This window comes from Crocodylus porosus, unplaced genomic scaffold, assembly GCF_001723895.1.
Source record: "Crocodylus porosus isolate Cpor-Errol unplaced genomic scaffold, CroPor_comp1, whole genome shotgun sequence".
Lineage (NCBI taxonomy): Eukaryota > Metazoa > Chordata > Crocodylia > Crocodylidae > Crocodylus > Crocodylus porosus.
In genome coordinates this window covers 249,764,507-249,789,631 of record NW_017728886.1, presented here as the reverse complement: position 1 = coordinate 249,789,631, position 25,125 = coordinate 249,764,507, and the positions used below count along the sequence as shown (strand labels likewise).

General features: G+C 45.9%; 1 protein-coding gene across 1 annotated transcript in view; it reads right to left on the bottom strand.

Moving 5' to 3' along the window:
* DEPTOR (DEP domain containing MTOR interacting protein) overlaps positions 1 to 25,125 on the bottom strand; it is a 122,642-nt gene that overhangs the window by 27,761 nt on the left and 69,756 nt on the right. The window contains exons 5-8 of the mRNA XM_019552307.1: positions 22,754 to 22,939; positions 21,940 to 22,074; positions 17,265 to 17,335; positions 16,451 to 16,555 (exon numbers count right to left, since the gene is read on the bottom strand). Of these exons, the coding sequence (XP_019407852.1) occupies positions 16,451 to 16,555; positions 17,265 to 17,335; positions 21,940 to 22,074; positions 22,754 to 22,939 (497 nt within the window). The remainder of the gene's footprint in view (positions 1 to 16,450; positions 16,556 to 17,264; positions 17,336 to 21,939; positions 22,075 to 22,753; positions 22,940 to 25,125) is intronic.

Genomic DNA, 25,125 nt, shown 5'->3' with positions numbered 1-25,125 from the left:
AAGCTGGGTGGTGGGGGACAAAGCTGTGTCTAATATTTTAGAGACCATGCCCATTAGGGGCTGGGAAGAGAGGGGCCTCCCTGTGAGGAGAGGGGGATTGGAGATCCCTGGTTGAGGGAGCTGGCTGTAACTAAAGGTAGGTTGACCCCAAGAGATTTACACAGGAATGCTTATGAAGGCTAGGTGGTAGTCTGACCATAGGGTAAGGTCAGTTTGGTGTTACCATGCTGTGTTGTCAAAGCAGTTGATCTTTTTTTTTTTAATCCCATTTGTTCTTCCTTTAATAAATCCTTGTATTTTTCTATTTTTCACCAAAGTGTCATAATAAGTCGTGATTTCGGGACAAATTAATAACTTGGGAATACCCATTCAGCAGTAGAGGGTGAGTAGGCTTACACAAATCCAGGGTGTTTCTCTACAAGCACCCCAACACCTTGGGTTTTGTCACATCATCTATTATAAGATTCCTCTCCCCCTTCAGTAAAGGACCTACACTTGCCTTGGTCTTCCTCTTACTGGTAACATACCTACAGGCCACATCTACATGAGATGCTTACTAGCTTATTACTACTGCACAGTAGCTTGTTTCTACTGTGCTGTAGTGTTGTGTGGCATGAACTGTGATGAGATGCTACTGCCCAGTAGTAATGAGCTACTGCACAGTCAGTGTCACCAGGAAGCTGTGTGTGGATGCTACCGCACAGTAACACTGGTTATTGAACAGTTATTTAGTACCCAGTTATGCAAGTACTAAATGACTGCACAGTAACAACTGCATAGCCAGAGTCTCACGTAGACATGACCACAGGGTGCTTTTTGGTTGCCTCTGAAGTCTCTTGCTAGCAATGCAGTGTTTACTTTAAGAAAGGTTTACATCTGCCTTGATCTTACTGTTATGAACTGAATACTAGGGGTGTGCAAAGTGAGCAATACTCGATTCAGATTTGGATTCAGCCTGATTCAGGGGATAGTGATTCAATTCACTGATTCAGATCACCGTCCCAATTCTATTTGGCTGAACTTGATTCTGATCCAGAGAATCAGTAATTCGGCCATAGACACAGCTTTATATGTTTTTTCCATGTGCACGCGGCAGAAATATTTCCAATCCACTTCCAGGTCTGCCACCGAGTGCTCAGGGGATTCCCCTGGCCCAGTGACCGGCCATGGGGGGACCCCGGGTGTCCCCTGCCAGACCCAGGATGCACCAGTTGCCAAGTCAGGGGGCCATGCACTCTGCGGCAGACCCAGAAATGGACCAAAAGTGCTTCTGATCCACTTTTGGGTCCGCTACTGAGTGTGCAGGGCACCCCACCCCATGCTCCTGTGGGACACTCCATCCACCCCACCATCTCAGCATAGCCTGGTACCTCAAGGTACATAGAAAAAACATATAAAGCTGTGTCTATGGATGAATCATTGAATTACTCTGAATCAATCTGGAGGCTTCCAATTGTATTTGAAGAAATTAATGGGTCTAATGATTTGATTCGGATTTGGAGATCTGGCTGCCAAATCGGGCTGAGTCTCCTCCAGATCAAATCAGCGACCAAAGCTTTGCACAGTCCTCCTGAACATCCAAAACATGGGAAAAGAGGGGAGGGGCACTCAGAAAGTTAGTACCATATGCTCAAATATAAGACAACCCCCTCAATAATTAGACTCTCTATATGGAAAATGAATGAATTTGTTATAAATTTCCAGGTATAGAATCTAATTATTGGAGGTCTGCCTTGAATTTGTCCCTTTCCCACTGCTACATCTGGGAGGTTAGGCAGCCCCCTTGCTCCCTGCCCCACTCAACTTCTTTTCCCTGCAGTGCCTTCTCCTTTCCTTACTGTCAGACCCTGCTCTCCCTGAGCACATGAAAATAAGAAGCAAGTTTGAAAATACTGACCTAGAAATAAATGTACTTGTAGTAACTTACATAGAGGACAATTACTATAGGTACCCTAGACTTAGTTAATCCAGAGTTGATGCAGTTTACCTCTTTTGAAACTGCTACAAGTTTTAGCACAGCTACTCCATAAACACACTTTTAAGCAGAACTTCTGTAACTACTTGTATACAGTACAAACTATGCATGGCATTAATCCAAAGCCAAAGGCTTTGTGAGGGGGAAAGCCCAGGGAAACCCAAATGAGGAATACTCACCCCAGGTAGAGTGGGAAGCTTGGCTGGAGCAGGGAGCACACTGCCACATTTCTGCAACATGTGCTTCCTACAGACTGGTGGAAGGAAGGCACGGAGGGGTATTTCTGGCTCTAGAGGGGCAGTCCGAGAAGGACCATGACCAATAGACTAAGGCAATGCTGGAAGTCTCCCCTACTGACAGCTGCCTGTGGCTAGCATCAGGAAAAGGAAGCAATCCTGTAGTCAGAGTGGTTGAAGGACCACTAACAAGCTTTGGGACATGTCGAGCCAAGAATCACTTGAAAACGGCCAGGTGAGGATTAATCACTGAGAAGCTGTTCATGAGTTTCTAGGAGCATGGCCCCACTGCTTCTTTTATATTGTTTTTGTCTCTTGTGGTTTTGGGGGAATTGTGCTCACCTCTCCCACTGCTGGGTAAAGTGGCTAGAGCAAGCGCTCCCCACCTGGAAGGTGCTCAGATATCCTGACTCTGAGGAGCCAAGCCAGGGGAAGAATCCAGCAGAATGGTTTTTTTTTAATTTTTTGTTTGATGAGCACAATCATCTTTAAAGGCACTGACCCAAATTGATTGACCCAGGAGCCTGAGGGGCATTGACTTCATTGGTCTTTGATTGTTTATTTAGTGATTGGATCAGGAACCCTAAATGGACTAAAGCAGGTCAATTAACCCAAAAACAGGAGGTGTCTTAAATTCATTTTTTCTTTTCATTACTTACGTGATTATCTGATGGGGTCTGTAGCAGAGCACTGGAGTTCTCGCTACTAGCAACAGTAATAAGGACAGCTGCCAATTAATAGGGCAGCACAGGTGAGGGTTGCCAGGGCAACTAATGTTGGTCAGCTGGCTAGAAGTGGGCTGGGCCGGGCCTTTATAAACAGCCCAGGACAGAGCTCTCTGGTGGAGAGGTGAGTAGTAGGGTTTATGGTGTGGTTTATGTTAAGCTGGTGGGCTTTTTTTTTTTGGCTTATGTTGCAGCTGCTTGGCTCATGTTTTGTTAGTGTTATACCGGAGGACCAGGTGAGGCTGTAGGGGTGTGAGGAGGCCTCATGGGAGCTCCTCAATAACCTGGGGGTCCTGGGTGCCCAGTAGTGGCACAGTGAGTGGTGCCAGTAGGGCACAGTTGTTGGTGCTGGAGAGGTGCAGTGTGTGGGGTTTTGGACCCCAGCCTGTGAGGGTGGTATTTTGCCCAGTGGGGCAAGTGACCCAGGAAGAGGTCAAGGGGCCAGGCATGGCTGTGGCCACCTGAGCCCCAAGCGTGGGAAATGTGTGAGGGAGGCCCCAGAGTGGGGGCAATGAGCATGAGAGGTGTGGTATAGACCCCAGAGTGGGGGGCAATGAGTGTGAGAGGTGTGGCACAGGCCCCAGAGAGGGCAAGGTTGAGGGCAGCTTTGTTTGGGGGCATGTTGGCCCAGCCCCAGAGCTAAAAGGGGGCAGCAAAGAGCCCTGGAGCTAGTGGGGTATCCCGACCCCAGCCCAGAGGGGCAGTATCGGGAGTAAAGCCGAAGGAGGGTCGGGGGCCAGGCATGGCTACGGCCACCTGAGCCCTGACCATGAGAAGTGTGGCATAGGCCCCAGACAGGGGGTGCTGGTGGTGAAACCAGCTCGGGGTGCCAGGTAGGGCGCCGAAGTGTAAGGGCTTGATAACGCCTGGGAATAACTGAGGCTTGGGGCGTGCTAAAGGGGAGGTTGGAGGCACGCATTGCCCATAAGGCAGGGGCGCACTGGGGCACCCCAATCGGAATGGGGCATAGAGTGGAGTAGTGTCCAAGGCGAGACAAGGCAGCTTCCCTTACTGAACTTAGAACCTCAAAGATGTGGCGGGCGAGTTGAGGGTGCTGAATCACCTAACTGGACATGGCAGGGGGCGCTAGTGGGATCATGGTCACCTCTGCACTCACTCCATGACAGGGTCCTTAAGGAACTGACTCAGACCGATTAACCCAGAAACCTGGGAGGATTTCATTTAAGGTCATTGGCCTGGTGGACTTGAATGGACTGATCTGAGCTGATGGGCTTATGAATCAAGGAGTGATTGATTTAAAATGACCTCAGGGGCCTCAGGTGAAAGGATCTAAACTCCCTAGGCATTCATTTGGCCTGCCAACATGTAGCCACCAGTGCTTAGCTGCCAGCGGTGTCAGGGCAATACAAGATTCAGGCCCTAATGTGTGTCATCTGGGAAGTAGTTAGGGTGGGGTATGAGGTGAGGTGGAGCCCCATGAAGAAAATACAAGAGGACCCACTGGGATCCCTGCCAATCCACACATCCAACTTCCACTAGTTAAAGAACATCAAGACATGGCAGGAAAGAATAGAACAGCAGAGATTAGTGGTGGCAGGACTGTCCAAATGGCTTACTCTAGTAAGATGTTGGATAGGTGTGGGCCACAGCCACATAGCACCTATGGGTGATAGGCATATGATTTACCATATAGTTCACCGGGTTGGGCCTCAGCAGAGACAACAGCATTTCAAGCCATGGCGACCCCATACCTCAGCACTGCTCAGTATGTGTGTGTGTACGCTAAATAACCCCTCAACAAAGGATCCATGTGCTAATTAGCGCCCCCCGCTCAGGACTGGAGCCAATTGTTCTTGTCACAAGTCCTGAGATCCTCCAAAAATATGCAGATGAGGTGCCGGGCAGCCTGGTTTTGCTCTATCTCATGCAGGACAGGGCCACACTTATCATATGTAACAGGCTGAGAGAGGGGAAGACAGAGAGATTCTGGGTAAGCTGTTTGGGACCCTGTTAGGTGATGTTTGATAGAAATTTGAGGCTGATTACAAAACAGGCATCATTCAGGGAAAGAAAGGTATGGCTCAGCTGAGGGAGTAAAGAGGAAGTCAAAATGTATTCAATGTAGTGGTTCACCATCACTTGAGTCAGCACTGAGGGGGATTGCATGCAATGGGCACCATCATATATCTTAGTTAGATGGGTTATTCTAACCTTTTCTTGTGGTAGATCCCATCAATATGTTTGTTCCTTATGGGCCATGTAGTTTATAGATATGCTCAGTATTGGCTGCATTTAATCAACTTTATAATTGGTTTCCATAACTGAGGACATGCTACTTTTGGCAGCAGTTTAATAATAGATAATGTATTTTGTGAGGTTTCCTCATGTGTGATGATAAGACAAGCCCCCCTCTCCCCCCAAAATTAATTGGGGAATAAAACCTTGTCTTGTATTTGATCAAATAAAATAATTATCATATAAACTTTTTCTCTTGTGTAGGTCCTGAAGAGCAGACTTAAATCTAATTTCAATTAAAAGTGCTTTCACATCATCCAATGTGGCAATGGCACCACATCAAATATTAAAGAATGCCGCCTACATCATAAATTAATTGGTTATTTTAAACAATAATGTGCAATTTTTTTCTAAAAGTGATATTTTTCTATCATATAGGAGAAAGAAATAGAAATTAATTTACTTGATACTGGGAGAAAAATATGGGGGTTTTTTAATACCTACAGGCAGCATTTAATGGTGGGTATTATTTCATGAGTATACAGCCTCACTTTCACAGCAATTCAATATTGAATGCTGCAAGTACCAAAAACTTGTTGTTCTGTCTTTCACCACCAAAACTGACTCATTGCATTGCATTTGTATTGTCTCTAGCTTCTGTGTATTCATGTGTGTGGATGTGACATATTTACTCCACAGTAATCTGACTTTACTCTGGGGTAAAAGTGCAGCAGGCATACCATTCTGCTCTTGGGTCAAGTTACCCCTCAGAAAGTGATGCAAGTTCCAACAGTATACCAGTTATGTGTCCCCTACCTTAGTCAGTTTTATCCCAGGGTAACACTTTACTCAATGCAAACCAGTTCTCATGCTACCTAAAGACCAAGCACAATAAAACCTATTATTAGTCCCCTGGCATTTAAGATACAACTGACCAGTTAATTATGTCTTAAATTGTAACTTGGCCACACATTCATTCAATTAATAGTACATTAAAACATGGAACTAGCCCCAAAATATGTGTAGTATCTTTGTGGCTGGTTCTCAGCGTGAACCAGCTTAACTTAAACTGAACTTAAAGTGAACGTATGCCCAGTGCCAACCAGATGAGTTGCACTTAGTTCCAGCTGTGGGAGCACATGGGCCCTTGGCTGTAGTCTACACCTGTTGCTGGGAGCACTTGTCAGTTGATGGATGCTCCCATCCTCAGAAGCACACTGGAGCCTTAAGGAGCTCCAATGTCTTCCTGCAGCTGAGAGTGCTGGTTAGCTGGCCAGTCCTTCCAGCCATGGAGGCACTCGGCGCCTGGTTTGCTACTTGCCCGTGCAGGGAGGGCCTGGGATCATGATTCCCAATCTCATGATGCCCATTATGGCATGACTGGGATCTGATTCCCAATCTCATAGTTGTGCCTCCTGCCATACACATTTGGCATGGCACAAGGCATGACTGTTGGGATTGCAAATCAAATCCCATCACACCTTTAACTGAACATCTGTCAGTGGCCTTATAGATAGCTAACTTGGGACAGTTAGCTGGGAGTCTACTCCTTATTATGGAGTAGTACAGTAGAACCTAGATACTTTGCAGAGTTAGGTTTCTAATTAACAACACATCTTATTTATTAGGTGCTCATTGGGCACCATAATGAAACTATAAGCACTGACAGTATTTACCAGGCCCAGAATAGGTGTTAGTTTTAAGAGTCGGGGAGAGGAGAAGAAAAACTCATTCTTCCACACAAATCCTGCGAAACACCAACTGAGGAGTCCCTCAAACTTACTGTGTTCTTAAAATGCTCCCTAAAAGAAGATGTGCCAAATTATACATGCTGCCTACTAAGATGGAAGCACTTCAAACTGTAAGCCACAAAGACCACTGCTGCTAGGGCTGTGCAAAGCTTTGGTTGCTGATTCGATTTGGCGGAGATTTGGCCCAATTTGGCAGCTGACTCTCCAAATCCAAATCTAATCAATTCAGAGATATTCACAAAGATTTGGCGATTTGGATGTAGACACAGCTTTAAATGTTTTTTCTACGTACCTCAAGGTACCAGGCAGCTCATCAACACTGAGATGGAGCAGCCGATGGAGCATCCCACAGGAGTACAGGGGGATCCCCAGCGTGCTCGACAGTGGACCTTGAAGTGAACAGAAGCACTTTTGGTCCACTTCTGGGTCCGCTGCACAGCGTGTGGGGGACCGCCCCTCCCCATCCCCCAGTTTGGCGACTGGTGCCTCCTGAGTCTGGGGGGGCACCTAGGGTCCCCCTGTGGCCAATCGCCAAGCCAGTGGGATGCGGGGGTGGGGGGCAGTGCACTCAGCGGCAGACCCGAAAGTGGACTAGAAGTACTTCCAGTCCACTTCCAGGTTCACCGCTAAGCATGCAGGACCCCCTCCCAGTGCTCCTGTGGGATACTCCATCTGCCCTAGCACTGTAGCATTCACAAGCTGAGCCTGGTACCTCGAGGTATGTAGAACAAACATTTAAAGCTGTGTCTATGGCCAAATCGCTGATTCTCTGAATCAGCATCAAATCTTCAGATTTGGATTTGACCAAATCGAACTGGGGACACTGATCTGAATCGATGAATCCACTCACTGTCCTCAATTAGGGCCGAATCTGAATCGAATATGGCCTGTGTCACAGCCCTAGCTGCTGCCTCGTCCACTAAAGATTCTATTGGGAGATGTTCAGCTGCTCACAAGCTTGATCCAAGCTCACTGACTTCTAAAGGGAATCATTTCCTTTACTTCAGTGAGCTTTGTATCTGTCCCAAATGCAAGTGGGAGGTAAGGCATCAAGCACAAAGTCCTTCAGGTCAATTGGTCCTATGTCATTTACAATTTTATATATCAACAGATATTTAAATGCACATACTGGGCTGTAGGCAACCCGGTCACAACAACTAAACCAGCATAATGCAAAGAAAGGAATTAAAATGCTCTGCAAGTGAAAACAAGGTGAAATCACAAGATTTATGAACCAAGACGGAATGAAGGACAGTTCCCAAAATGAGTATGCTAGATGCATCTCCTTAGGAGGAAAAATCCTGCTGTTACTGCCAAGAACTCATCTACAAAGTGAAATGCTGAGTCTTGGCTTTTCTTCAAATTCTTGCCCTTTTTATTGCAGCCAGCTTTACTTGTTAAAGCCTCTTTGGTGTAGTGCTCAGAGCTTTACTGGCAGACTAAGCCCCTTACACTAGTACAGGCTGACTTCATTGCCAGAATTTTTATGTCTAATGTTCTATTTTAAAAATGCAACGCCTTTCTCAGTGCTTCTAGAAAGGGGAAACTTGTACTTTTGGGGAGGAAGTTTGCTGTCAAGCCAATGTATTTTCATATATGTTCCTTAAACTCTTTTCAAAAAGAGTTTTGCAAACAAATTCATGTGAAATAAACCAGTTTGCAGAAATGCTTCTGCAAGTTAGATAGTTATTTCCACATGTGAGCATGGGGCCTGATTTCCAAGGGATCTTAGCCCACACAGTTTCACTAACAGTTGTGACTGTTCAGTGTCTCTGGACATTAGTTCTCTTATTCAGGCCCCTAAATATAACTATAGGCATCTATTTTGTAGAGCAACAGAACAGTATTTAAACATGCACCCTTATTCTGAAGAGAGTTTATATAAAAAAAAGCACCTCTGTAATAATCAGATCTATTTTTTGTGGTTAGTCAAAGCAATTCTTGAGTTCAGTGGCTATGTCAACACTGTGCAAAATTACCCCACGTCAACTGTACGTGCCCTAGCTTAGGAATCAGAAGCAGCAGAGCTTGGCTACTGCAGCATTGTGACCAAAACTAATCAGCTATGCAGAGCTGTACTATTGCTTCTGATTCCAGAGCAAGCCTGAGCACGACTATGCCAGAATAACACTACATGATACTGCCTTAGATGTAACCTAAAGTGAGTTTTCTCTGTTTACTGCTTTTAGCAGTTGGGAACATTTTTATGTTTCTGTATATCAAGCTGTTTATTAAGCACCAGCCAGTCATACCTCTGGCCCCTGGCAGATGTTAAAATAATGGTGTGACTGGGATCCAAGAAATGTATGCCTCATTCCAAACATCGCACCTTGTGCCATACAACATGTCAGAAGAGACATAAAATCCTGGGATCCCAATTGTGCCACTGCCAGGCACAAACCAGGACTGCCCCAGTCTCAGTGCTCAGGTGAGTGTCAGGACCAACAGAGATGCCTCAATGCCTTTTTTGCCTCCATCTTCACAGGCAAGGTGAGCTCCCAGACTTCTGCATCAGGCAGCACAGTTTGGGGAGAAGGTGAGCTGCCAACAGTGTTGAAAGAAGAAGTTAGGGACTTCTTATAAAAGCTAGATGTGTAAAAGTCCATGGGACTGGATGGGATGCACGCAAGGGTGTTGAGGGAGTTGACTGCTGTGATTGCAGAGCCACTGACCATCTTCTCTGAAAACTCCTGGTGATTAGGAGAGGTCATGGATGACTGGAAAAAGGCAAACATAGTGCCCATATTTAAGAAAGGGAAGAAGGAGAATCCAGAGAACTACAGCCCAGTCAGCCTCAGAGTCCCTTGAAATCTCATGGAGCAGATCCTCAAGGAATCCATTTATAAGCACTTGGAGGAGAAGGTGATTAGGAGCAGTCAGCATAGATTCACCAAGGGCAACTCATGCCTGATCAACCTACTTGCCTTCTATGATGAGATGACTGGTTCTATGGAAGCGGGGAGACAAGTGGATGTCATATGCCATGATTTTAGCAAGGCTTTTGATATGGTCTCCCACAGTATTCTCACAGGCAAGCTAAGGAAGCATGGGCTGATTGAAAGGACTATAAGATGGATAGAAAACTGGCTGGAGCATCGGGCTCCATGAGTAGAAATCAATGGCTTGATGTCTAGTTGGCAGCTGGCATCAAGTGGAGTGCTCCAGAGGTCGGTCTTGGGGCTGGTGTTGTTCAACATCTTCATCAATGACCTGGAAGATAGCACAGAGTGCACCCTCAGCCTGCATTTGACACCAAGCTGGGGGGTGTAGTAGATACAGTGGAGGGTAGGGATAGGATTCAAAGTGACCTAGACAAATTGGAGGATTGGGCCAAAAGGAATCTCATGAGGTTCAACAAGGACTAGTGCAAAGTTCACTTAGTGCACTTAGGAGGGAACAATCCCATTCACCAGTACAGGCTGAGGGGCTGACTGGTTGGGCAACAGCTTTGCAGAAAGGACCTGGGGTTACAGTGGACAATAACCTGAATATGAGCCAACAGTGTACCCTTGTTGCCAAGAAGGCTAATGGCATACCAGGCTGGATTGGTAGGTGTGTTGCCAGTAGGTCAAGGGAAGTGATTATTCCTCTCTATTCAGCACTGCTGAGGCTACATCTGGACTACTGTGTTCAGTTTTGGGCCCCCCCACTACAGAAAGGATGTGGACAAATTGGAGACAGTCCAGAGGAGGGCAACAAAACTAGTGGGGGGTGGGGTGGCTGAGGGATATAATTTATTAGGAAAGACTAAGGGGAATTGGGCATATTTAGTCTAGAGAAGAGAAGATTGAGGGGGATTTAATAGCAGCCTTCAACTACCTAAAGAGGGGTTTGAAAGAGGATGGAGCTGGACTGTTTTCAGTGGTGGCAGATGATAGAACAAGGAGCAATAGTCCTGAGTTGCAACAAGGGAAGTTTAGGTTAGATATTAGGAAGAATTTTCTCATTAAGAGTGTAGTAAAACACTGGAATAGGTAACCTGGAGAGGAGAGCTTCTTCCTTGGAGGTTTTCAAAACCTGGCTAGACAAAGCATTGGCTGGGAAGATTTAGTTGGGGGTGGTCCTGCTTTGTGTAGGGGGCTGGACTAGATGACCTCCTGAGGTCTCTTCCAAGCCTAATTTTCTATGATTCTATGACTGGGCATGGGGCAGTCCTGGGGTCCAGAACACAGCCAGGAACCAGAGGTCCCCTGTGCCCAAACCCAAGGCAAGATCAGGCACAGGGTAGCCTCAAATGTAAAAGCCTTACATGCAGTTTTTAAAAACCCACAGTAAAGGCACACCCACATTCACCCAGATTTTAGAGCTAGGGCTACCCTATGTCAGCTCCATGCTTCCAATTCCATGGGGCAGGGGCTGACTATATCCTGGACCCCAGAGCTATGCTGTACCCCATCTCAAGGCTCAGCTGACTGTCCAGATAGGGCATGGCACAGCCCTGGGTCCTAGTTCAGGTCTCTGGGCTATCCGTTGCCCTATCCTGGGGACTGGGTAGTGGGCCTAGGAACCCAGATACAGGGACTGCCTTCTACCTGATCCTGATGGCAGGTTTCCCCCATGCCAAACATATTTGCAAGCTTGCCTTGCACCCTGTACGCAGGCTGCAAACATGCTAAAAACATGCCATATGTAGACTGTAGGTCAAGACTGCAAACTGTGCAAGGGGAGTTGAGAACCTCTGGCTGTCTCAGCCTGATGCCAGCTGTCCCAGGGGGCTGCAAGCAAAGGGTACAAAGTCCCCTCCTGTGGTGAGACCTGAGGCAGGGCTGACCCACCCTGAAAAGAAAGAGAAAAGTCCTGAGGACAGGGCAAACTTACTTTTTACAAGAGATACAGAGCCAGATGAGACAGACTTGGATGGACTGCCAACACAGTTTATCAGCTGCTTTTATTGCTGGCTGGGAGTGGCATGGGTGGATGACATCATCAGAAAATGCTGCCCAGCTGATTTAAAAGCTGGTGGTGGGGAAGTGGCCAGGGAAGCACCACCAGAGCCAAATGGCAAGGCTCCTCCCGAGCCACACACAGGCTGAATCGGCATCCCAGAGGAAATCTGAGCAAGGACCCAATGGAGGGGTTCAGGACCGGCTGATGGAGACACCATGCCAGCCCAGCAGGGTGACTGGGCCAGGGAGAATAATGTCGAGGGACCTTGCAGCCGCATATGCCAGATCTGGATCCCTATAACCTTTCCTTCTGTGTTTTAATTTGTTTTGAATTATCTCAAGGCCCTGAGGCAGGGAGAGGGGTCACAAATGACCTCCACAGATCAGGAGGAGCCGGGACAGTGCATCGAACAGCTATGCAGCGTGGGAAGACCTGGCGCTTTGTCAGGGACAGTCTGATGTCCCGTGATCATCCTGTGCAAGAGGAGGCCAGGAGATGAGAGGGGGAAAAGGGAGAACAAGCCAAGACATCAGAGGGCGATCTGGCGATCTGTCATCTGGCCGTGCTGAGGGCTTGTGCACGGCTGGGGTGTAGGGGAAGTGGAGCCCCAAGAACACCTGCTAGGGGTACTGCATGGTCTGCAAGGAGCTATGAGAAGGAGCCCCACCACTGAAGGGAAAGATCAAGTCATGGCAAGAGAGTATTGGGACCTCCTTCAGGGTGAATGTGACCCAACGTCAAGGCCACAGGAATACACCCTGCAGCTGGAACCGGGTGCATGCTCCAAAGTGGCAGGAGAATGCCTACATGAGACCAAGCGGGTGTACCAGCAATCAACTGATTGGTGGCATCATACAGCAGAAACACATACCACAAATTCAACTTAAGGTGCCATACACACTAGGCCTGTGCAGATGGCTGTGATCCAATCCGGAGCTCTAGATGGGTTTCTGCCTCCATCTAGCCGAAGCTCCGGAGCTGCCTCAGAGATCCAGCCATAGGGTATAATGGGGAATCAATGAAATATCTATAACTTTGTTGCTTTTTGTCCAATTTTGATTAAACTTGCAGGGATGGTAGCCTCTTCTGAGATCATGAAACCTGCCAAGTTTCAAGAAGATTGGTGCAGGGCTTTGGGGAGAACTGTACCCCAAATACTTGAAACCCAAACTCATGTCACAGCTGTGTGTTACACCACAGGGAGGTCAAAACTACAAGGCTGGTAGCTCTTACTGAGGCCACAAAGCCTGCCATGTTTCAAGGAGATCGGTGCAGGGGTTTGAGGAGAACTGCACCTCAAGCTGTGGACAAGCAAAACTGGTGCCATGGGTGACACTGCGTGTGTTAAGGTGTAGCGGGGTGACAGCTGCAGGGGTGGTAGCCCCTGCTGTGACACCTGCCAGCTGTGGAGATCAGTGTGGGGGGGTTCTGGGGCCCTTCACCCCTAGCTGCTGACAGACAAAACTTGTGCCAAGACTGTCTGTCTTGGGGCAGTTGATTGTCTGTATTGATTCTTTCCTCTCCTTAGCTTGGTTTTGTAGCTGCTAATTGATGCTCGTTAAGTCGTTATGTAGTAGCTAGGTCCTGTGTATTGAGCTGTTCCCTGAGTGAATCATGATTGATTGATTGGTAACTGGGAACACAGCAGCTTAGGAGCCAGGCCTGCAGCAGCGTCTCCCCTCCCCACCCCAAGACAGACACAGTCAGTCCCACAGCACCAATGGCATGAGTTTTGCTTGTCCGCAGCTTGAGGGGAAGTTCCCCCCCAAATCCCTGCACCAATCTTCTTGAAAGTGGGCAGGCTTTGTGGCCTCAGTAAGAGCTACCAGCCCTGCAGTTCTGAACCCCCCTGTGTTGTAACACATAGATGTGACAGGAGTTTTGCTTTCAAGAACTTGGGGTGCTGTTCCCCCACAAACCGCTGTACCGATCTTCTTAAAACTTGTCAGGCTTCATCCTAAGCCTTGCACATCCCTAATACACACCAACCCAAAAGATATTCTATATTTTATTATATGGAACATCTTTGTGTTTATTTTGCCATTTAGGGCACCATAAATTCACTGAATATATGGCATGTTGCCATATACGGTGTGATTAACATCTTAATCAGGCCATAAATGTAACATCTGCCAGAGCCCTATGCAACCACACTACAGTGACTTCTTGCAAGTGGATCAAGAAAACAGATGGAAGATTGAGAAGTGGGGTAGGTGTCCTAAAAAAAAAAAAAAATGATCTGTGGAGTCTCCATTGCAGGGGATGCAGCCTGAAATAGAAAGACTTAACATCCCAGGGTTAGTCTGTAGAGCTACTACCTCAAACAACCAATTGATAAACCAACCACTCTTTACCTGTAAACTCAGCAATTTAAGAGCTGAAGCCACTTAAATTATAAATGTAAAAACCCACAATTGCTTTTAACCAAGTTACATATTACAGAAGAACCACATTACTGCCAATTGCCAACATTTGGAAAGAATAAAATCTGTTATGAATCACTGGAGTAAATGCCCAGTTTCTTAACTCAAAACATGAGCATGAATATAAATAGTAAGTTTGATGTTCTGTATATAAAATTTATTTATAGTCTAGGCAGGAGTAGCATTCTGAGAAAACACACTTAAAGCATCATGATCATTTTCAAGTCTTACCTACATTCTTCATAATAGTGGGTGTCTGATTCTGAAGTGACAGAATTTAAAAGATTTAATTTACTTTTCCCCAGTTATGCTGCTTCTGATTCAGCTTGAACATTGCAAGTAAATGGTGATCAGTTTCCTCTCCTAGTTCTAAAGCAGGGGTGGGAAAAATACAGCCTGCAGGCTGGATCTGACCTGTCATTCTATATGGCCAGCAGGGCCCCTAAAAAATTTAGAAAATTAATATTTATCTACTCCTGCCTGCCTGTCAAAGATGACAGGAGCTAGGGTCAGTAGGACCCAGGGGGAGCTGGCAGGAGCCAGCAACAAGGCCAGGCAAGCCTCACCCCAACCCCAGCCCCCTCCTGCACCCACCTACCATGTGGTCCTGGGCTGCATCTCCAGAACACAGGAGTGCAATGCTGTGCCAGCACTCTGGAGCCAGGAGCAGGAGAGTGTGTGTGTGTGTGTGGAGGGAGGGTTGTGTGGGGGGGGTAGTTAGGGAGGCACAGTGTGTGTGTGTGTGTGTTCATAGGGCGAGTCCCACAGGCACACCCTGCCATACTTGCAGACCCACATCCCCTCACACACCCCAACCACACTCCCCCATACACATCTCCCCACAAACCCCATACCTACCCACACCCCACATATCCACCCACACCTATCCCACGCACAAACCCCCCACATACCCACACCCTCCCCACATACCCACACACCCACAGTTCCACACAAGCCTATACCCAGGACTGTCCCTGGGGGGTGTGAATTGGGGTGACTACCCTGGTCCCCATGCTTGGGGGGGCCCCATGGAGCCCGGCGGAGTGGCTGCGACCCCTCCTGCAGGGCCCACCTAGTGTGCTGGTGACTCCACCACTGGCTTCACGTGGTGCAGCGAACAGGGGGTGGGACACCTGTCAGGTGGTTGGGCTACTCATACGGCCCTTGACAGCTTGCCAAACTTGCTAAGTGGCCCTCCACCTGAAATAATTGCCTGCCCCTGTTCTAAAGCATACTAGCACAATACAGTTCTGAGTTTCTGACAATGACAGAGAATGATTGCATTCCTCTTTGTAGCCAGGGCCTGTTCCAAAGAAGTCATTTGAAAGATTTCTATGAGCTGTGGATCATTTCTACGGAGACTTCACACAGAAATTGATTTAAAAAGTCATTGGTGAAAACATTTCAGTTCACAGTAAACTCTAAAATCAATGCAATGTGTGATTTTAGAGTTTGTTTCTCCGCAAACTGTCTTGAACCTAAATTACTTTTATCTAACCAAGAAGTTGCTGATGCAACTCTAAATAAAAGGAAGCAGATCTGATCCATCATCTGACATGGCCCATTACTGGTGGACAAGTAGCATGATGATTGTAAGATAGCCAAATAAATGACAAAGTGGAAGGGAGTTTGGAAACTAAACACAGCTGGAAGGTATGAAAGGCTTATTAGGAGACAGAGCGAGATCAAGTGACTTGCACAAAGGAAACACAGAGGAGCTCTTAAGGTTAAAGAACCTTTAAGACAGAAGGCAGAAAAAACAAGGGGTGATGTTTTGGAAGAAAAGGAGAATGAAGGCAGAGAGTGCCAGCTGTTTAGTAAACGGGAAAATATCTGACCCCAAACAAGCAAAAGCTTGGTATGTCATAAATAGGGACCTACCTAATTGCAGTTTTATGGATTTCACAAAATCCATGAAAACCACCCCCAAGAAAATAAGTGTTTATTAAGTCTTCCTCTTTTGGGTGGAGGGGAAGTGCTGGCTGGCAGGACAGCATGATGGGGACAGCAGTCAAAACAGTGGCTGCTCCCTGGTCCCTTCTCCCCCCTGGGGCCTCTCTGCCAATTAGCGCTGAGGGGTAGGACAACCACAAAATGCCTGTGAAATGGGCTCTTCATGCTAGGACAAAGCTGCAGAAACAGCTTTGTCTCCCTGCGAGTTAATTAGATCCCCAGTCATAAAGGAAGGTGTAAACTGGCCATGAAGTATCACCAGGGGATGCAGACAGCACTGGGCAACTGGCTAGTGAAAAGTTACCTTCATTCCTGCTGCAGCTGCAGGGCCACTGGGATCCACAGCTTGAATATGGCATGGCTTGCTCCCACGCACGACAAAACCCCACCCAACAGCATCTCCTACAATCTTGCGAAGAAAAAATTGGAAACAAGTGTGAATCCTCAAACAGTTCCCTGCAACTCAAGGGTAAAATGGTCAAAGATACTATTTCAGCATCTTTTAGACTCTAGCTCACAAGAAATGAAGCTCTGTGGATATAGATATTTTACAGTACCCTTTATATAAGCTATTGAAATTATTATGGAGAAAGGCACCAACTGAATGATTCCATTTGTTTCTGATATATTTTTTCATGTTACACCAGAGACATTGAACTGCAGCCCATAAAAAACTGTGCTTCCAATTAACACGTCCCAAACTGTAAAGGCTTTTTTCTCTTAAGAAGTCTGACTCACAGTTTTAGTGTGATAGTAGTCTAGCAGGGATATGAAATTCACATTAAAAACTAATTCTGGATGAGTAAACACAATATATCTGAACTTATACTTTTAAGTTTTATAGACAAGAACAAAGTTCAGGAGGGTTTTCGTAACACAGATATAGCTAGATTTGTGCCAGTTCATGTGTTAGGCTGGCATGAAGATGGTGTAAACAAAGTTGAGAAGCAGACTGCAAATATATCAAACTAATGTTAATGCTATCGTATAGTAGAGGTTTGGGAAATTTGAGTAGGGTCTAATAATACTGCCAGAAAATGTTTGCTTGAACTATTACCCCAAATCTTACACAACTTGCATAACATGCAGCAGATAAAAGTTATGTACTGGAAACCTACTGTAAAAGTTTTTCTTACGTAAGGGGCTCCAGGCATCAAGAGCTCTTCAGCAGCCACTGGTCTCTTTAATACTGTGAAATACATAAAGGAATCCTCAAAAATGTGGTTTCCAAAGAAACTAAATTAAATAATTATTCTTCAAGACCAGTCTTACTTCATTAATACAGCTTACGGGGTTGTTTTCAGCTTAAACTGATAAGAAGCTGTAAACGTTCATTAAAAATCCCACTACAGTATACTCCTGATTATGTGAAGGATTCCAGGGACATCCGCACCCATTGGATAACCACAGCTTTGGATAGCTGGGTCACCTATGTACCTGGTGTTGACGTCTGAAATGAGAGTCCACTGAACATGAGTGTGAGCTTTGAAACTGGCTAAGACTCTGCCCTAAGTTAAGTGTGCCCACAGTGAACAGCACCTGTCCTGTCTCCTCCGCAGCGACACTCTCTTTTAAGGGTAAAACTGAAGGTTCAGTTGTTTCATTTGTATGGAATTAGAAGTCTGCAATGGCAGAAGTGAGTGAAGATAACAAATGCCAAGAAACCTGAGGGATAACAAGGAAGGACTATATAAAAGTTAATGTGTTATGTGATTGATAACTCCTCCCAATCTTAGGAGCAATTCAGTCCAAGTTTAAGGTCTAGAGAACCTAACTGTTGATCAGATGTTTTCCTCCAGGCTCGATGTGGGGCTTTGGTAGGAACACATTTCCCCCTCCTTTTGTATAATAATGGGAAAGGTGGAATATGGAATATGTATTACTGTATGTAGGATCAAGATGTGTAAGTGTTATATCAGTGCTCCAGACATCGTGCCTTACTGTTTACTTCTGGAATTACATAGCTATGCTATCTCCCCACTGGCACAGGGAGTACTGACAGCACTTGGACACCATGGTAAAAAGCATTCTGCCTCCAAGGAGAGGTCTGGCTGGGACTCTACATTTAAGCAAACACACACACACACTTATATATATCCAGTGCCAACAGGGCTCAGAGTCGTGTGTGTGTGTGTGTGTGTGTGTGTGTGTGTGTGTGTGTGTCTCCGGACTTGGTCTGGTTTTTGGATCCTGTCTCTGATTGAAAATGGGGATGGTAGGTCCTCCACTCCATACTCTTGCCTGGGTCTATGTGTTAAAGGTCTTGGTATGATGGTCACAGGACTCTGTACAAGCAACTAATCAGGCACCTGATTAGACCTCTTACACGTACACCGTTATTCAGAGGATCAATGGTTGCCTGCTGCTTCTGAGGAAATCTAGTTTTCTTACATCATGAAGCAAGCAAGAATTTTTTAAGGTGGAACTTCCTATAACATAGCCATGAGTGTTTGAAGAGAAAAGACTTCTGGCATATGGACTCATACAGATTTCTTCTTCATACACTTAATGACAAATTTATCTCCCGAGTTAAACTTTGCAAGACCTCCAGATGCATCTTAAATAATCAGTCTCTCCTCCTGAGATCCAAGCCAGATCAGCTTCACCCTTTTCATCATCAACTGTTACTTTTGTGCTATCAGATCTCTTCCAAGGAAGTTTAGCATATTCCATTGCCTAGTGTCATTTATACAGTCATACAAACCATCTACAAGGGAATCCTTCACGTTGCTCCTCTAGGCAGTATCTTGCCTTTAAGAAAGATTTCTTTCTCCCCCTAATTGACCGAACCAGGCCCCAATATTGCTTTAAGTCTTCATTTTTCATGAATGTTACTGTAGCAAAAATATGTGGATGTTTGTTGTAGGCTCTGTCTGCTGGGTATGTCTCTACCTCATTCCAGCCAGGGATGAGCTCAAGCACACTCCACTCATCTGCTTCTATGTGCCAAACCCAGAAATGTGGTGGTGAAGCCACTCTAGGGATATTCCCTTGCAGCCACTATCAACACCTCTGTCCCTGTTGTATATGAGAGTGGTTGTGGGGGGATATGCCTGGAGTGGCTTCACCACATCATTTCTAAATTTGGTGCATACAGACAGGAGTGAGTGAGTGGCGTCTGCTCAGGAATATCCTTCCCTGATCATTCTGATTCTGTTACTAAGAAACAATTTCTAAAAATTCACAACAGTTCAGCAAAGGGTGAAGATAAAGTCTTCTGTAACTTCTGCTTCATAACCAATAATACTCCTATTTAAGGTAAAGGAATATGGAAGAATCCATTGGATCCCAGCACCCAGGTACAATTGACACTGGTTGGCAGGAGCACCTTGCTGCAACACCTGCTTACCTATATTTTCCCTGGGAACATTCTCCATGCCCTGTATTTACTCCCTGTAAGAATAACGATTGTTTAGGAGCAGCACAGCACCAAGGCACTGAGAGAAATCTAACAGGGTGTATTTGTTTCAGCTCAAAAATAAGTCAGCAAAGTTTGTTCAGGGTGGAATTTCACCTTAACGGAGGTTTCACGTTAAACACACTTTAGGTGAGGGTGGTGTCAATCTATTCTTCTTATTCTTCTTCCAAATGTGTTGTAATCAGCTATATTAAGATAAGCTTGTTCTCACTACTCAAGTGCTAACATGACAGATATTTCCAGAGCCATTAAAGAATGGAAATAGTGGGCATACCTAAGATAACACAAAACATTTAGTGACACAAAAAATGCTGTTCTGCTTGCTGCAGTAACGTTTCTAGTACAATGAAGCAAAAAGTTCACCATTTAAATTGTCATAAAAAGTTCTGGAGAGAACATCTGATAGGTGTCCTACGAAATACTGCCTTGTGGCAAGCTACAAAACAGGGCATATGCACAGGGTGCATCTACACATGCACTTTACTGAGGAATTGACTAATTAGCTCTGCAGTAAAGTGTCACAGTCTACATGTGGGATGATATTAAGGTGCAGCAAATTAATGAACACTGCTGTAAGACAGTACCCTCTGATGCCTGTTGCCACCCCCTGGAGCCCAGGGCTGACCCTCTGTGCCCCCTGTCAGCCCAGGGCTGCTTTACCCCAGCTCAAACTGCTGCTGGCCTGGTTGTACTTGTAGATGCTGCACCCAGGAGCAGTTGGCTCTGGCTCAAACAGCTCTGGAGTTTATTGTGTTGCATTAATTGAACATGTAGATGTACCCACACGCAGCAAGATGGGGATGAGTGCTGTGGATCAGTTCACTTTCAGTATATGATAATGTCCAGTGACACCAGCAGTAGGAAATTACAGCTTCTAATCATGTCACCAAACAGAGCCCACCAATTTCTTGTAGTTTAGGATTCCAAACAAAAGCCAAAGAGTGGAAGGCCATTGCTTTAATAACCAAGGGACAACAAAAATCCAATTAATTCACTGCAGATGCATAACTAGTAAGTTTTATGCCTTAAGTAAAACCCTGGTTCTGGCAGGGGGAAAGGGAAGGAAGTGGGGGGACGCTGAGTACCATAGAAGTGTGTGTATGCTGAGGGCTTGCCTCTAGTTATTGTTGCTGCTGCTACAGCAATGGTTCAAGGCTGCTGCATGGACTCCCTGGAGGGCATGGTTCTGGACCCCCTTCCAAGTCAGTGCCCAGATCAGGTAACCTGTTTGATCATTCCTAGTTATACTGCTATTACCTTTCCTCATAAATAAAGCTACTCTGCACAATGAAGTGGGTATTCACCCTCCTTGGTTCATGATCTAAATAGCAGTCTGACTCTACAAGCCCTCCATGTGTTACTTTAAGTGCAAACAGTTCTACTGAATGATGTTCTTGTGTAATGAATGAGTCTTTTTCTAGCCTGGCCCAATACTATGCCCCAGGAAATGGCCATTTTAGAGCAGGGAAAGCCTTTTGTGGGCCAGGTGCAAAGATTGAATTTTTCACCAAATGAATAATAATCTCTTAAGCAAGATCCTTTCACATTTATCTTTACCTGGCCATGTCCACTACTAACTACAGAATGTACAGGCCACATGTCTATAAAAGTCTGGTGGGGGGAAAAGGTACTTAGGAAAGTATATGATTCTGCTTTGATATTTAAGACTCCCTCTGAGGCAACTAAAGAAGTTGAAACAATACACTTATATTTCCTAAGCTACTTTTTCTTTTCATAAAAATACAGAGGCAATCAACTGTAACTGTGAGTGAATGAATAGATGACCTTTTGTATGTGGTGAGGCATTGAGAATCATTTCAAAAAGAAAATAATTTTGAGTACCAACAGCCTTTACCTTCTTACCAGAACTTGTGAAACTTACACAAATGTAATGGCAAAAATTGTTCCCAACATCCACCGAGTCATACTTCCTTCCTATCATGTGTCTGTTTTCTGAGCTAGGTTATCAAGTGGTCACCAAGGACTAAAATCTCCTTTGATTTACAGCAGAGCATTGCCACTTACAAATAAAAGAAGCTGAATTTGATTTTACATTTGGCAATGGAGCTGGCAATCTGGATATCTGACTGGATATATTTCTAAAAGATATATGTACTTTAGTTCAAACAGAGGTTGTCCCTAGATGCAGAGAAGATATGGGTGAGAATCTCTGGTTTGTGTTACATGAGATATCATATTAGGCTACTGTAACAGTTCCTTCTGGCCTTAAAATGTGTGAGTCTATATACATTTTTAACACATGCCTCCGCAGATAAGCTCAGATGCAGCATTAAGAAGAATCACACATTTGCCCCTCATTCTTATTATGAGAGCTGCATGATAATACACATCAATGCAAGAAAGCTTGCACTCACCAGATTTAGGATTGCATAATACTGGGGGACTGCTGCTGAGGGTAGGGCTACTGCTGAAGTATCCGCTACTGCCACAGCTGCTCATGCTGCTCCTTCTCACTGCTGACACAATCTTTATCTCCTTGGTGGGACTCACTGTACCAAGCAGGCAGAAGACACAGAGGAAGGGAATTAGTCGTGATTCTTTGAGTATACTCCCCCTGTTTTGTTTGAAGTAATGTCAATAGAAGATGCTTTCCTTTATGATACAGTAATCAGACTATAATATTGCAAACAGCATCTACTTAGAACAGTTGCTAATACACTGCAGAAATTTTGTAACAAAAGTGCTTTCTCTAACTGGACTGTCTGCAGTGCTTCCATCCCTGTGGTTTCTAGGTGCTTGTTCAGTTTAAGGAAATGCATATTTTGATATGACTATTTTTCTCCTATTTCCCCCTTTTTCCCTCCTGTTTTCTTTCTGGCTCTTGCTATATGAGGAAATAATTTTCTCTTTCAAACCACAATGTCTATTTGGGAGGTTTTCTGGATCTTTTTTATCACAATATTTTTAAAGAAAACTTTACGCTTTGGCATATAGAAAAGTGCAAACCTAAAATCCTTTATTTATAAATAGTGAAGAACACTAGAGATAAATGAGGATCTGACAGTCTAACTGGGCACATGTCCCTTTTTATGGATAGTATAAAATACTTATTCATAGATGACAGGGTGAGCACCTTGCTTCAGACAAACCTGCCCAGCATGGAAGTGAAAGGAGCACCACACCTTTCCAGAGCAGACTTCAAGACAGTGGAATAACTCAAGGAGTCACCTGAAAGAAAACTAGTGTGTTTTTTGTTGTCGTGGTTCTGCTTCCGCAGGCAAAATGGGCTGTCATGGCTGTCTGGCATCAAGCGGGATTTGTCAGTGAGCAGCTCCATCAGCCTCCTTCGCCGGCGGAAATTCATTCTGAACTGGTAGAGCAGGTTGCTATCCATAAAATGGTGCTTGTTGAACACTGAGGAGAAAGGAAAAAGGAGCAAGTGAAGGCTTCATATTTGGCAGAAAATGGAATAAGGAGCTAATACCTGTCCCTGGGGTTCCTGTGCATATATGTATATGTCCTGCTTTGTGAGAGCAGCACCTTAGTTTCTGTTGGCTCACTGCTTGTGAGAAAAACATATTAAAGTATGGGAAGGGGCTGGTTCCTCTCAGTCAGAGACTGACATTTCTGGTCCAGATTCCACTTCTGAACACCAGGTTCTTAGAGAGAAGCAGCGGGGACACAGTCTGTCCACACAAGGGAATTGCTTCAGTGAGAAGGGAATTCTTGACTTCCAGGACTTGTAGACCCCCTCCCTGCCCCAGCTGGCCTAAGGGGTAAACATGTAGAAGGGCCATGAAGGAGCAGAGATTACCTATACCAATCCCTCACTGGCACAGAGTCGAATGAGGACATATTGGGCATGTCTACATGTGCTATTAATGAGCTGTAAGCTTACTGCACAGTAAAATACTATGCAGTAAGCTTTCCCAGGCAGGGCATCTATGTGCACCAGTTGGGAGCAAATTTGCTCCCAAGAAGAACAGTTTAGTTCAGGGCTACTCCAGACCTGCTGTGTCACTATACAGCAGCCCGGGGGAGCTCCAGGCTCCTATGGGTGCCATCCTCAGACTGGCAGGGAGCACTGGAGTCAGGCCCTGGTCTCTGAGCAGTTGGGGGAAGCTGTCCCACATCCAGGGCAGATGCCTCCCTGCCCCATGACCCAACAGCAAACCAGGGCATGGGGCTGGGTAAACGTCCTCTCCCCCAGATGCTGCTTCCCGGTCCCATGCCCTGATCAGAAGCTGCCAAGAGGAAGGGACAGTTTCCCTGCCCCCTGCTGTCTGGGCCGACCAGAAGAAATTTGCTCCCAGTCTACATGTGCACTGCATAGTCACTGCATAGTTAATCTGCTACCTGGATTTACAGATAGTAGGCAACCACACAGTAGATTCATCTACTGTGTAGTAAATCCTGTGCACATGTAGACAGTGATGCTTTACTGCATAATGGATTAGTCTATTGCGCAGTAAAGCATCTCACACAGACACACCCAGTGAAGAGCAACCCACAGTTACTCTAAGATGTTGTAAGGCTGGTGCCAACTCTGAGAAGTCAGGGGCTTAACTGGGTAATACTTTTTCTACCTTACATGTCTACTGAAAGAATGAGGGGTGCAGCAAAGAATCTAGATCTATATCCTTCATTATGTTTTACTCACTTCAGATGCTGTCCCAGACACTTCCTGCCTTGTAGCTCCATTCCTGTTCCTCCTCTTAGGCATTTTGTTCTCCCAGCTAATAATTAAGGCTATGCCCATATGCTCAGCTGCTTTGGCTGGACTGCTGTTGTGTAGCTATGGCCATGTAGTACTTGGGATGGGCTAATAAGACCAATGACTAACATTTTCAGATAGCTCTGGTGCTAGTTAGCTAGCTGGCAAACTAATGCAGATGTGGAAACTGTGCTTCTGATTTAGGAGGTAGCCCCTCTGAAGTAGCGCAGCATGCTTGAGTGTGCCACTGATGAGTGCAATAAGTTTATTCATAGTTTCTAGGGTCAGAAGGGACCTGAGCAGATCATCGAGTCCGACCCCCTGCCATGGCAGGAAAGAGTACTGGGGTCAAACGACCCCAGCAAGGTGTTCATCTAGCCTCCTCTTTAAAAACCCCCAGGGTAGGAGCCTGCACCACTTCTCTTGGAAGTTGGTTCCACATCCTAGCTGCCCTGACCGTGAAGTAGCACCTCCTGATATCCAGGCTAAATCTACCTTCTGCTAGCTTGTGACCGTTATTCCTGGTCACTCCTGGCGGTGCTCGGGGGAACAGTGACTCCCCCAGTGCCTGCTGATCCCCTCTGACTAGTTTATAACAGGCTACTAGATCCCCCCTCAGCCTTCTCTTATGGAGGCTGAACAGGTTCAGGTCCCGTAGCCTCTCCTCATAGGACCTGCCCTGCTGTCCCCTGATCATGCGAGTGGCCCCCCTCTGGATCCTCTCCATGCTGTCCACATCCCTCTTGAAGTGTGGCGCTCAGAACTGGATGCAGTAGTCCAGCTGCGGCCTGACCAGTGCCTCATAGAGGGGGAGGATCACCTCCTTGGACCTGCTTGAGATGCATCTGTGGATGCATGACAAGGTACGGTTGGCCTTCCTGACTGC